Consider the following 14764-nt stretch of genomic DNA (forward strand, 5'->3'; position numbering starts at 1 on the left):
CTAGCTCCTTCCTGTAATTCAGGTCTCAGAATCAATATCACCTCCCAGTCACTCACTCTCTGACCTAGTTTTATTGTCTTCATAGCAGGTACATAATCTGAAATGATTTTCTTTGCTTGTAAGCTCCATGAAAGCAAGAAGCATGCCTGCCTGTGTTAAGTAAATATTTGATAGGTGGATACTGTTTTTCTTGGAGTTCATTTACAGTGTGTGGAAGAGCGGAATCTACCCAATGCCCTCTCTGTCCCCTTCAAATGACCCATGAGCTGCACGTGGTTCTCATGAGCTTCACAAGATGGGCTTGATATAACATCCCTTGTTTAGCTAAAAGGCAACATCAATTTCCTTACTGACATTAAGAAAAACGTCAATGATCAACTTACTTTAAGAAATAATAATTCAGGAGTTCCCATTGTGGCATAGTGGAAACGAATCTGACCAGGAACCATGAGGCTGCAGGTTTGATCCCTGGCCTTGCTCAGTGGGTTAAGGATCTGGCGTTGCTGTGGCTGTGGTGTAGGCCAACGGCTACAGCTCCCATCAGATCCCTAGCCTGGGAACCTCCATATAGCTCCCATCAGATCCCTAGCCTGGGAACCTCCATATTCCGTGGTTGCAGCCCTAAAAAGTAATAATAATAATAATAATAATGTAATAATAATAATAATCAATAAATAAGGTCATCTAAGTTGTTTTTCATGGAATTAAATAAAGGCATTTTAATTTTGATTAGAAAAAAAAATTAGAGCCTAAAAACATGTTCACTTTATTTTTTAAAATTTTCCTGAGTAAACAAACCATTACTCAACATGGTCACCTCCAGCAGGCCCCCTTCCAATAGCAGAGAATAGTATTAAAGACAAAGATTTGTTATGAGAATGACCTGGTTTCCAATATTTGTAATAGTGCTTATCATTTCATGACCTTGATCAAGTTTCTTAAACCCCAATAACCCGGGTTTGCTCATCCACAGAACTTGGACCACAGTAAGATACAGCAGATTAATCATGAAAATTAAGTGGGATAATATTTGTCAAAGTGACTAATAACTGTTATGAATATTTTTTCTTTTTTTGACCACCTCACAGCGTATGGCGTTTCCAGGGCAGGGATCAGATCTGAGCCACAGTTGTGACCTACGCTGCTGCAGCAAGGGAAGGGATTGAACCTGTATCCCAGAGCTCCAGAAACACTGTCGATTCCCCTGCACCACAGTGGCAACTCCACAGTTGTCATTATTTGGAGTGATAATTCCCACCAAGTCTTGTGCTAAACCATTAAACATGTTCTCTTTAATTCTCATTCACTACAGAGAGTATTATTCCCATTTTACAGAAATTGAGACTGAAGATTTAAGTAATTTGCTCAGAGTCAGAAAGCAGTCAGCATCAGCACTGGATTTTCAAAGGGAGGTTTCTCTGACTCAAATGCTCTTGTCCTTAGCCCCCATCCCTACTACTTGAAATCCCAAACACAGGTGCTCTGCACGGTAGGAGCTATAAATGCAGGCTCGGCGTCCCCACACCCTTCCATGGTGCCCCCAATCCTTTTCCTATCATGCATCACCGTGAGGTGCCGATATCTGTCTGCCTGCCACACTCTATTTCACTGGATGTTTCTTAACTTTTTCCTTTTAATGGAAAACCATCCCAATCGTCCAAGAGATGATAACTGGAATTATTCCAACTTAAAGGAGAACACACACAAATGCCGCTACAGGACTTCACTGATTGTCCTTACTCCTTTCAGGACATGTCACTTACATATTATGTCCGTGGAGAATTAATTGTCTATGCAGTGTGAGGTGCTGTAGCAGAAAGGGCCCCAGGACTCTTCTCTGCCACGGACTAGCTGCGTGGCTTTGCATACATTCTGTTCCCTCTCTGAGCATATTTCCTCATCTATAGATCAGGGAGAACAATCCTCCGGTCACAATGATTGTGATGCTTAAGGCCTGGTACGTCGTGGGCATTAAATAAACATTAGTTCCCTTCTTCCCCTCACTCACCCCCACTCTTTCTGCAAACTCTGCTGCTTAAGCCCTTCTAAGGATAGAGAATGTCTCTATTTTCTATTTCAGCAAAGCTTTGTGACAAACCTTTAAAATAATGGCAATTGTGTGAGAAATGAATGCTGCATAACCAGGTGGCCATCCCAGAAGGTGATGGGTTATTTCAGTGATGCCCAACTGGTGAGGGAAGCATGAGAACTTTGCTTTGGAATTGCGTTTAAAGCCATTTTATGATTCACTCAAGAAAAGCAGCTTCGTTATTTGGTGTTCTTTTTTTATGGCTCATCACCTTTCTTTACTTCTTTATTGACACCCCTTCTTATCTGAAATGGAAATCCATGCTCTGTTCTTGGATGGTAGTAACTTTAAGGTATTTTTGACAAAAGAAAACTATAGTTTTCACTAGAGTGACAATTTGACCATGCTCTTTATTGTCTTGGGTTCAAATTATCCTTCTATTTCTAAAGATCAAGGTTACCACAAAAGGATGAAGGTTTGAAGTCAGGAAGTATTTCAAAAATGTAAAAGTAATTCCAAAAGATGAGTTACAACACAGATTTAGCACAACGATGCAACACGGATATTTAGGTATAGCCTCTGATGGTGACTGTTTTGATGGGAACTTTATTTGGATTTATGTGTTCAAGTTAGAATATTTATTTTAAACATATATCTAACATGAAATTTTATACACCAACTTTACTTCAAAAAATAAAATAAAAATTACTGGAACGAGTTCAACAGGATTTACTGTGTATTCCACCATAAGCCAAAATTATTTCAGAAGAAAATGCTTTAGATTACAGTCTGGAAACTTTTTAAACTGTATACTCTATCCGTAATAGAATTCTGAGTGTGTTCTCCAAATTTATGTATAATTGATTTATTTGTAAATTATAAACATATTTTTTAAGTTTACATGTATTTACATTTAAGATACAATTCTACCACTTACATGTATTTATAAAGTATGTGCGTTATGGAACAGTAACAATAGAAACTGCAAGGTGTAAGTGTGTGTTTGTCTCTCCTTATCTCAGTGAAGCACCTTGTGTACAACTGGTCCATATGCATATCTCCTGCTTTGGAGTCCACAGTTTTAGATGATGATGATGATTGTGATAAAGAGGCTAAGACTCCTTTTTCTAAATGGTCATTAAACAAAATTGATACCTTTCAAATCTGTTTAGCAACATTTATTACTTATACTAAAAATCAAATGCAATGCAGATTTACCAAGAGCGCAACTTAGGAGGAATCATTTGAGTGCAATTAGTTCATCACTACTAGTCTAGAAGAAAAGGCTTAACCAAGTTGTTTAAAACTGCATATTGAGCTGACACGAGACCCTAGGAGATAATGTGACACTCGAAAGACATAGGGAGACACTTCTGTAAATGCAATAGGAAAAGGAACCAAAGTTAGATACAACTTTGAATAGAGTCATTAAAGGGGTTAGACTGTGCATCTTACAGAATAAAGAACTCAAACAGTAATGGTGTACACTATTGCGTTTCCAGCTGAAAAGCCTGCTGCAGGTCCATCAATCTTTCAAACAGCCTCACACACATGTAAAACAACACTGTTACAAGAAGCAAGCTAACTATGAAAATAATGGTAAGAGATGAAGGAAATGAGATTATCTGTCTCTGAACTTGTGTGTGTGAGGGGGTGTTATCCACAGTCACTATAATACGCTTCCTCAAAGTTACCAAAAATACTTATATTCATTTAAACCCAAAGGGTCTGTCAGACAAAATATTCCTCCCTCTTTCAAACAGCATTCTGCAGCAACATTTGGTGCAACAAATTAATTCAAATAATTTCTTAAAGTTCCCTTATTAGAAGATAATATATGTTTTATAACGTTTAAAGTCCATTTCAATTTACAAAAACATTTTCTAAAATAATTGTATCAGAGTAATACCTTGATTCTTCACGTAGAAAACTCAGTTATTACGAAGAAAGAAAAAACATACAAATTCTAACTGAGTTTCCTAAAATTTGCCAGTTCACATTAAAGAACAACAGTCTACTGAAAAGAAACGAGAGTGGATTTAGCAGACGGTGATAAAAGCATTTAAATGTAGTTTTAAAAGGCTTTTGATTTTATTCAAAACAATATTCTAACAGGTATCTCAGGGTAAAATTTCTTGATTCCTTACCTTGCCATACTTCTGGGCATAAGATCCTGTGAGCAGTGAGTGGAAAACAATGATGGTTTCATCCAAGTCCCAGACAAACACACGCTGCAGAAAAAGATAAATATCAAAGAATTACCAAGGTGTAAGGAAAGAGAAATCTCTCCACAAGTAGAAAATACCTTGCTTTGTTGTTGGATATAATCCTGATACCATTATGTAGAAATTTATGCCACTTCATTAATTTTTTCCCGTATTTGCCAGACCCAACCCCTGTAAGACCTGAGGAGCAAGAGTGACACACAAAAATAATAAACTTAAAAATCAGATGTCCTAATTTGAATGAACTCACATGAATGTATACTTGCAGTTAATACTCAAAAAGACACATTTGGACTTTATGACAGAAGTGTGCTGTCATAAAATTTTATGTCTCATAGCATCATGAAGTTTTGCAATTCATGCAAAGAATTACATTTTTTACGAATATAAAAATGTCTTTTTTAGGACTGCACCTGCAGCATACGGAAGTTCCCAGGCAAGGGGTTGAATCGGAGCTGCAGCTGCTGGCCTACACCATAGCCACAGCAATGCCAGATCTGAGCCACGTCTCCAACCTACACCACAGCTCATGGCAACGTGGGATCCTTAACCCACTGAGTGAGGCCAGGGATTGAACCTGCATCCTCATGGATACTAGTCAGATTCGTTTCTGCTGATCCATGACAGGAATTTCCCCAAAAATATTTGAAAGAATCAATAAACAATTCCTAAATAGAAACTGTAAAATGTGGACTCCTGAGTTAGATTAGGTCTTGAGATGGGCTGTTTGACCTACATGGTGCTTTGAAAGATTTCAAATTATTGATCACCTTTTCAAGATTAGAAGATTTCACACAAAGTTCAAGGTTCTGACTGCATTAGACAGACTTGCAGTTTGTGACAGTGCTGGCTGACCTTCCATGTGGCAGGGATGAAGCGGCCCCATTAGACTGGCCAGTGCTCCCCAACACCTGCCGGGTTCTTGAAGGCATCTGAATCTGCTACTGTGGTTCACATAAAGGAAATGATCTCTTATGAAGAGGTACAATGACAAATACCTGACTTTACTGAATCTGGATATGTTTAACTTTTTTATAATTAAAATATGCATCTGTGTAAGATGTAACATACTATGGTGAAGAAGAGTATCTTCTGATGTTTCATTAACAAAAGTAAACCTGCTTAGTATGGATACATCACAAAAGATAGACCCCCCAACTGGAAAAATGACACACGAAGTTTTACAGGTATAAAAATTTTAACATGTGTATGTATCATGTGACTGTAATTCTTTTTTCTTCTCTATACAGCCATAGCCATGGCAGATGGAAGTTCCCAGGCTAGGGGATCCAACTGGAGTTGCAGCTGAGGCCTGTGCCACAGCCACAGCCACAGTGGATCCGAGCGGCATCTGCAGCTTGCATCAACTGATTGAGGTGGGGATCGAACTCGCATCCTCGCGGACACCAGGTTGGGTTCTTAACCCGCTGAACCACAATGAGAACTCCAAATGACTAGAATTTTTCTTATTTTCTTATTTTCAGACAATTTTCCCTCTACATACAGATAACTTTACTTTTTAAAATGTATTGATCTCCATACAAACATCGCTCGTTATTCTAGTAATCCCAAGGAGAGTGCTTCTCGGGTAATTATTCCACTAACAATGGCTTTATTTTTAAATTTTCTGTTTGTGCCTTCTGTTTGTGTCTTTTGGATCAAAACTGCAACTATTTCAGGTGTAGAATTTGTAGAGCATTATCTCGTTCCCAAGTTGTTACTGGTTTTATTTTTGCCATTAATATGGACAAAATCTCAAATTTTAGAGCTGGGAAATGCCTGCTCCAAAGTAGTGCCGCTCATTTCATGGTATATCTTTTTCTTTTAAATCTGAAACTTTATGGAACTAAGAGGAATATATACTATATTTCTCAGTAAAATAAAACATCATATTACACCGTTTAAGGGTAAGTCAGCTTACCTCCAGGTCACTGTCGGGAGGTGGGGAAGGGTTATTTTTCCGGCCTCTCCCTCGGGACTTTGACCCCGAACTCCTGCACGTTCTCTCATCAAGATCTTTGATGGGTGTGGAGGGGCTTTGCACGGTGTCAAACTCTCCTGTAAAAAACAGAACTGTCAGGAACAGCATTTCATTTTTAGTTCAGATATGAGGCTTCCTCATTCATGATCTTGACAAATTCTTCTACAGCAGAAAGTGCCTTGTGACAAAAAAAAGATTTATAATTCCGAATACACAAAATCCTAATGCAGTCAAAGTTTTACAGATCACACAAATTTCTCCTAGTTTTGATCTATTAAACCTAAACACCTTTTGTACTCCAGATGCTCTCAACTTCCTGTCTCTATTCCTCACCTACATATTTATCTAAATTTAGATCTGTTCTCACCTCCTTATATCAGAGGACAAGAGCCCATCCTTCCACCTGCAGACATGACTTCCCTGCCTCATCTAGTAAGGATCATGTGCCATTAGTCAAACTCTTTGCTTCCCTTCAGCCTCTCCTTTTTCTGGGGGTTGGGGTGGGGCTGGGGAACAGATGGGTTAAAAAGTCCTTCCCTTTGACCCTGCCTTTTTATTTTAAAAGCTATCTGCTTGCTATCTTCTCTTTTTAAAGGACCCTTCTTAAAAGAATAGTGCATACCAGTCACATTATACCAACAGGAATACGTGAGCCACAAATGTAATGACAGGTATAAAGGGTTCTAGAAGCCACATTAAAAAGTGTAAAAAGAAACATGTAAAATTAATTTTATTCATATATGTTGACTGATCTAATGTATCCAAAACATGATCATTTCAGCATGTAATAAATATAAAACATTATGAGACATGTTTTATATAATCTCTTTTTCATGCTGAGTCTTCAAAATGCTGTGCCTATTACACTGACAGCTGACTTCAATCTGTACCAGCCACATTACACGTGCTCACTAGACCATGTGGCCAGAGGCTACAATAATGGACGGCGCATTTGTCTCCACTACCTGCCACCCGATTTGTCATCATCTGGCTTCAGTTTTGTGCATGTGATAAAACTACGCTGACACACAGTTCCTAGTAATTACTTAAATGACAAATGCAATGGACAGACTCAGTCCTTCCTGGATCTTTGTGCTGTGTAGGGCCCTCTTAAATAAACACCAGCTTTGCAAAACTGTTATTTAGCAGTTGATATCCTGCATGCTCTAGAACATTTCTCATGAGTCCTTCTCTGCTAGGAGACAGACTCCTTTGTCTGCTAGGAGACACAGACTCCTTTTCCTCTTCTCATTCCTTACATGCTGATCCAAGGATAGTTCCATCCTCGGATCGCTATCCTCACTCCACACCACACGGGCAATCTCACCTCTCAGAGGGTAGTCACTTTCAAGTCATATGTCATCCCAGGCTACATCCTAAATTTCAGACTTTGTATTTAGATGGGTTCTGCATGTTCCATAGGTACTTGAAAGTCTAACACATCTAAAGCTAATGGTGGAGCATCTTCTCGGGTACAGTAGGAGAATCTGTGGGACGGGATGTTAAACCAACAGCGGCAACAGTGAGGTGCAGTAAGACCTCACAAATGACAAGAGTCGGACCAACTGTATGGCTTCAAGTATGTTAATTTCTCTGAATCTCTTTCTTTGCATACAAAGGCATGGGTAACAGCAGCTACCTTTTTTAAATTACTGAGATAAATCTGATTTATACTTAATTTAAATAAGTTAAAATGTCTAGGATTGTCCAAAGGCAAACTATATTAAACTTAAGTTACACTATTTTTAAACATAAAGATGTTAAAACTATTGTGCTTTATCACAAAATAAGCATAAAATAATTATGAGGACATCCAAGCAATTATTAATCTAAATAAACAAATCTAAACAAACTAGATAATACTTAGGTCATCTTTTTTTCTGAGATGTTCTAAGTAAGTAGTAATTTTTGCATAGCTAACCTCTAATCATTTTTAAAGGTTAAATGTTTTCCGTGGGAAACACTGTGCATGTCTGGATAGCATAAAAAAAAAAATATGTCTGTACTCCAAAAAATATTTGCTCTTAAAATACTGCTAGTTCATTGCATGGGTTTCTGCTATTGATTACTTGAGAGTAGAAAGTATAACAAAAGGTTCTTTCGCTATGAGGTTGAATATAACCCTATCTTACAGTAAATTATGTTTCAGCTTACTTGTATAAGCCTTAAATGAGGATTTGGGTGTTTAAACACACATCTACTTTTTAAAAAAATCACATAGACTTTTTTTCTATTTTCAGTTATTTTTGTAAAACAACGCAGCATGACAATGGGAGAAAAAATTATGTATATGTGTGTGTGTAACTGGGTCCCCATGATGTACAGTGGAAAAAAAAAAGTGTGTTGGGGGAAATAACAATAAAAAAAGAAATTAAAAATAAATAAATAAATACATAAAGACATAAAAAAGATTTTCCCAGGGTTACTATATCTTGCAAATCAAATGTTCTTTTTCAAATAAAATGCCGATTCAAATTAACCCATAACATTAAGCTTATAAAAAATTTTTGGATGACACTCCATCAAACCTGTCTTTCTATCCATTACAGGTCAATTTTCAGGAGTTAACTCTCATCAGGCAGCTTTGTTTTTGCAACAGTGAAAGAGGAAAATGACAAAAGCTTGCAAAATCTCCAGGTTATTGTGATCCAGGGGGTTGGTTGCTGACTGGATCCATAAGAAAAGAGTTTGGCAGGTACGACTCAGCTACTCAGATAACTGGAAGCCAGCAGCTATCGCAGTGAGGGAACGAAAGAGTAGAAGGATGAAGGGAAAAGACTCCTTATAGGAAGTATCTGAGTCTCGATAAAAGCAGGACTTGATACCACCGATTCTAAATTACTGAGAGATGTTATTTATTTATTTATTTTGCTATTTTTAGGGCTGCACCTGAAGCAAATAAATGTACCCAGGCTAGGGGTTGAACTGGAGCTCTAGCTGCTGGCCTACATCACAGCCACAGCAATGCCAGCTCTAAGCCGCGTCTGTGACTTACACCACAGCTCACATCAATGCCAGATCCTTAACCCACTGAGCGAGGCCAGGGATTGAACTCGCTACCTCATGGTTCCTAGATGGATTCATTTCCGCAGCACCATGACAGGAACTCCTTTTTTAAAAAGTTTATAGGGATATGTATTTGACTAAAGTCACTGCTCATTATGTCTGTGAGATTCATCCCTATTGTAGCTTGGATCAGTTGTTTTTTTCTTTAATGTGGTTGTAACTTTATGATATATGTATATATGTATACTCAGCTTTATGTATCTACTCTGTTGATGAACATTTGTGTTATTTGTAGTTTTAGGCAACTATGAATAAAGCTGCTGTAAACATTCTATGGACATAAGGTCCTGTTCCTAGTATATCCCTGTATATATATGTATTACCTGACAGTGAGAGTTCTGGGTCAGAAGGAAGGCATATGTTTACATTCAGTAGCCACTGAGCATCTTTTTCCAAAGTGGTCGTTTGAATTCACTCTCCTACTAGCAATGAGAATTCCAATTGCTCTACATCCTTGCAAATACTTGCTAGTCTTTTTTATATTAGCAATTGTGGAGGTATAGTGGTACCTCACTGTAGTTTTAATTAGCATTTTCTTAATAAGTAATGATGTAGAACACTATTTTGTTTGTTTCTTGCTCATTTGTTATTATCTCTCTATGAAGCAAATGTTTACATCTTTGGCTAATTAAAAACAGGATATTTTTTCTTATTGATTTGTCATAGCTCTTTATTGTGAAATATTCTTTACACACACAAACACAATACATACATATATACACATGTAACTTAAACTTCACTTCGACCTAGTGAATTTGGTCCTTCAGTATCCTCTTTTAATAATGGGAAAACTGCAGATGTGTGGGACTTAATTAACTTACCAAGATGACATAGCTTGTATGTGAAATGCTTGTATGATTCCAGAACTCCTGCTTTAACACTTCCTCCCCCAAAATAGCAACAGATCATCCAGGTTACACATAGGTCAAACCTGTGTCTGTTTCTACTGATCAAAAGAGTTACATAGACTTTATACAATTTCTGTGAGAATAAGGGCCAAGGAATTCATCGGAAGAACATCAAAGTCAAAGTGCAGGTCCGAAAGAGGACATGTGCTGTGTATTTGGGTTTCTACAGCAACCACCCAGATGGAACCGTACTGACCTCCACATCTTTTGCAAGTTCTATCTTTTCTTCTGATAGAGGGGAAAACCAGGAACTTGAGCTCAACCAGTCATTAGATATCTGTTGACTTTTGTGTGTGTGTGTTTTTTTAAAGGAGAAACCTGTTAATTCCAGTACCTCTGTAAATTTCACTCAAGATTATTGCACTAGGACACATAAATACTGTAGGTAGAGAAAATGCAAATTGGCAGAGAAGTTAAATGTGGTCAATCCTTTCCATCTAAATCCTCTTGTTAACTTCCATGAAATGAACTAGCACTTGGCTCTCCTTCCTGACCTTATGTGAAATGCCATGAAGATACGGAAAATCTACTGAGTTCTGCCTAAGAAACTGGTTTCTTTTCAAAGAATGAAGTGATCTTACTAAATCCTTTACTTTTCTGAAGCACTTGTAAAGTTTAATTAGCTAATGTATTGTAATGTTTGCCAAGGTCTCAGAGTACAAAACAATATTATGACAAATTGCTGGTTATATTTAATTTCAAGAATGTTTAAAATTTTAAAAAGGAAGAGCTACGAAAATATCACTAAGCTTAATGTACTCATCAGTCACCAAACATTCTGAATGCAAATCAAAAATAAAATACACCTAGGATAATCTTTCTGTTAAAGGCAAGGAAAGATCATTTTAAAGATAAAGAACTAAAAGTATCTGTTCTTAATCAGCATGGTAATATTTCCTTAAATACACTGTCAAATTACCTAATAAGGTAAACTAAATAACTGAATGCTATTTGCAATTTCCAAATAACATCAGTCATTATCCATTGCCTTAGGCTTTTTCCTGGGCCAACACTATACATGATTGAATAATTATCTTTTAATCAGTACTTTAATGAGAAACTGCACCTTCCAAGTTTGGATATTTAGATCCAACTTTATTTCATTAGGTTTATCACTAAATCAGAACAACCAGCTGTCTCTTATAGAACATAAAGTATGTTTCCATTTTAAACATGGGAGAAGTCAACAGTGAGTGATTTATGAAAAACTATGGATTTACTTGCTAGGTCTCCGCTGTAAGTCGAAAATGCAGAGCCAGTCAATGGAAAATACTTTTCATACCCTTAAACAAAATATCTCAGATTTCAACAATAATAAAGAAAAATCCCATAGTTTTGAATTTGTTTACTTTTTGGATTCATGTCAGATCTGCAAAGGCAAAATCAAACTTAAAACTACCTTGACTGAAAGTCTGAAAGTCAGAGAATTCCTTAAAGATCTAGACATGTGTATTGTTCTGATTTTGGCTGAGAGAAAAATATAGTTACGAGTCTAAATAATTTCTTTAAATTCAACAGAAAGTCTCAGAAGATCTAAAAATTATGTCAAACCATATTCGTTGGCATTAGCCACCAATGGAAGGCTGAAGAAATTATAGTATTCTGATAGTGACTGTGAGAATGTCACACATGAATGTGTCATATTCAAAGTCACACACTCAGAATATCTACATACCTTCTGCACTTAGTATTTTTAATATAAATAAAATAGTTACCTAGTTCTTTAGCTAACAGAAAGTATCCACCTGTGTCTTTCCTGCATAGAAACTATAGCGGTCATATTGAAATTAGAACAAAATCAATCTTTTACTTCAAGTTCTACCCAGCATAAACCATTTTTGAGTACATAAATGGTTTTCCTTCATGGTAGCTCAATTCTTGTAAATTCAAAAACACTCTGCTTGTCCAATCACTCAGTCTCTAATATCTTGGTGATCAAATACTTCTGTGGTTTTGCTTCTGAATAGTTACCCTACCCTGTCTTCCTCATGCACTCACCGGTGAGAAAAATCTTTCACGGTGTGATGAGAATGTCGAAAACTCCTTACCTAAACTGTTTTCACTATTTGGTAAGCAGGGATTCTGAAAAATCTTTTTCTTTTAACTAAGATAAGATTCAGAGTTCTCGTGTGGCGCAGCGGAAACGAATCCCTCAAGGAACCAGGAGGTTGCGGGTTCAATCCCTGGCCTTGCTCAGTGGGTTAAGGATCCGGTGTTGCTGTGAGCTGTGGTGTAGGTCGCAGACGTGGCTCCGATCTGGCGTTGCTGTGGCTGTGGTGTAGGCCGGCAGCTGTAGCTCCAATTAGAACCTCCATATGCCGCGGGTGCAGCCCTTAAAAAAAAAAAAGAGATAAGATTCTTAATGAAATGTAAGCATATACTCAAAAAGGATAAGGACAGATTGGAACATGGGATTTGGGCTGGGAGGAGGATAAGGCACATGAAGTGCCAGGGATGCAACATTTAAGGACCCTGAAACTGAACGTTTCAGTAAATTCTGCACCCCAGGCAACACTTGCCTTCCTTTTTGCCCTGGCCCTACATAGGATACTGTTGCTAAGGGACATGGAGGCTAGATGGAAAGCCTATAAGGAGGGAATGAGGACCAGAGATTCCAAGGCACTGTATGCTCATAGGAGCGAGTGTCTAGAAGGAAGATAAGGGAAAGAAACTGATAGAAGAGACATCAAAGGCTAAGTCTAGTATACCTACTAACTATTTTCCTTTGGGTCTGCAATTATATTAGAGGATATTCTGAAGAGGGAACCAAAAAGAAAGACTGTTACCATCTCATGAATATGAAGCACATTGTAGCTGTTGCTTAAAGTATCGGTTTCATTGTCACTTCATGTTCAAATCAGTTTTCTTGTTAATATTCCCCATATTATCTAGCATTTTCCCTTTCTTGACATCCATACTATTGTAATTATTTGCTTGATCTTTATCTTGCTTGCTAAATGGAAGCTAAATGTATGCAAAGAACTTACTCACTACTGAAACATCAGCAGTGCCTAATACCTCGTAGGCACTCAATACATAACTGTTTAGTGGCCTTTTTATCTTCTTGGAACCATTGGTCCAGTAAGAAGGAATTTACAGTGGCCATATGACCAGGTGTCCCTATTTTCTTTCCCTTCCAAAGCAGGACAAAAAAGAAGCAGAGATGAGTCTGGATCTTCTGAAGTCAGAAAAAAAATATTATTGGACATATTAGCGGTATTTAAAAAAAAAAGAAAGAACAGATGAGTAATGTAAGCAGAGAGGTGGAAATTCTAAGAATGAGAAATAAACGCTAGAAATCAAGAATACTGTAACGGAAAAGAAGAATGTCTTTGATAGTCTCATCAGTAGACTGGACACAGTCAAGGAAAGAATCAGTGGGCTTGAAGGTATGTCAATGCAAATGACCCAAACTGAAATGTTGAAAGAAAAAAGAATTATAAAAAATAAAATAAAATAAGAAGAGTTCCCTGGTGGCTCAGCCAGGTTAAGGATCCAGCATTGCCACTGCTGTGGCTCAAGTCACTGCTGTGGCAGAGGTCTGGTCTTTTAAAGGCAAGTTCTTTAGAGGGAAGGAAAATCATATAGGTCAAAAACTCAGATCTAGAAATTCCCTGGTGGTCCTAGTGGGTTAAGGATCTGGAATTGTCATTGCGGTGGCTTGGGTCACTGCTGTGGTGCAGGTTCAATCTCTGGCCCAGGAACTTCCACATGCCTCAGGTGTAGCAAAAACAAAAACAAAACCAAAAACCTCAGATCTACATAACAAAAGGAAAAGTATCAGAGAAGGAAAAAATATAGATTAAAAAGTCTTTTATTTTTCTTATTCTTAATGAATTTAATAGATAACTGCAAAATAATAGTAGCAACAATGTATTGGGTGATTATAGCATAGGATAAAGGAAATGAATGACAGCAAGGATATGAGACATGAGGGAGGAACTGGGAATACTCTGTTATAAGGCACCTGTACTACTCATGAAATGGTATAATGTTATTTGAATCTGGACTAATGTCAGCTGCAAATGTATATTGCAAACTCTAGGACACCAACAAAAAGTATTTCAAAAGAAGTACAATGAATATAATAAAAGAAAAGACAATGCAAAAAAAATTTTTTTTTTAATTATTAACTTCAATTTTCTTATTGAGTGTTGACAGTTCTATATATTCTGGATAAAAGACCTTTATCACATATGTGTTTTGCAAGCATTTTCTCCCAATCTGTGGCTTATCTTTTTATTTTTGTAATGGTGTCTTTTGAAGAGCAGAAGTTCTTTGTTTTATGAAGTCTAATTTACCTTTTCTTTTATGGATTGTGTTTTTAGTGTGATATATATTAAATCCTTACATAACCCAAGGCCACAAAGATTATCTACATGTTTTCTTCTAGAAGTTTCAGTTTTTACGTGTATTGTATATGGTATGAATTACAAGTCAAGTACCATTTTTTGAAACACTATTCGTTTTCTAATTGCCTTTGCACCTTTGTCAAAATTCCAACTTTTAGTGTATGTTATATGCATATATAAAAATACATACATACATAATTCTG

At 37.1% G+C, this 14764-nt stretch overlaps 1 protein-coding gene across 49 annotated transcripts in view; it reads right to left on the bottom strand.

The window, feature by feature from the left end:
- EYA4 (EYA transcriptional coactivator and phosphatase 4) overlaps nucleotides 1-14764 on the bottom strand; it is a 314555-nt gene that overhangs the window by 39991 nt on the left and 259800 nt on the right. For all 49 annotated transcript variants that reach the window (XR_014803299.1, XM_084955944.1, XM_084955832.1 and 46 more), the window contains 2 exons: nucleotides 6176-6312; nucleotides 4177-4260 (listed from right to left, as the gene is read on the bottom strand). Coding sequence is in view for 48 of the 49 variants with exons in the window: in XM_084955944.1 (XP_084812070.1) it covers nucleotides 4177-4260; nucleotides 6176-6312 (221 nt within the window). In the remaining variant the exon portion in view is untranslated. The remainder of the gene's footprint in view (nucleotides 1-4176; nucleotides 4261-6175; nucleotides 6313-14764) is intronic.

Source organism: Sus scrofa, chromosome 1 (genome assembly GCF_054392235.1).
Source record: "Sus scrofa isolate SSC_HxYL_T2T_F1_AM1 chromosome 1, Sscrofa_HxYL_maternal_Yorkshire_Landrace_v2.0, whole genome shotgun sequence".
Lineage (NCBI taxonomy): Eukaryota > Metazoa > Chordata > Mammalia > Artiodactyla > Suidae > Sus > Sus scrofa.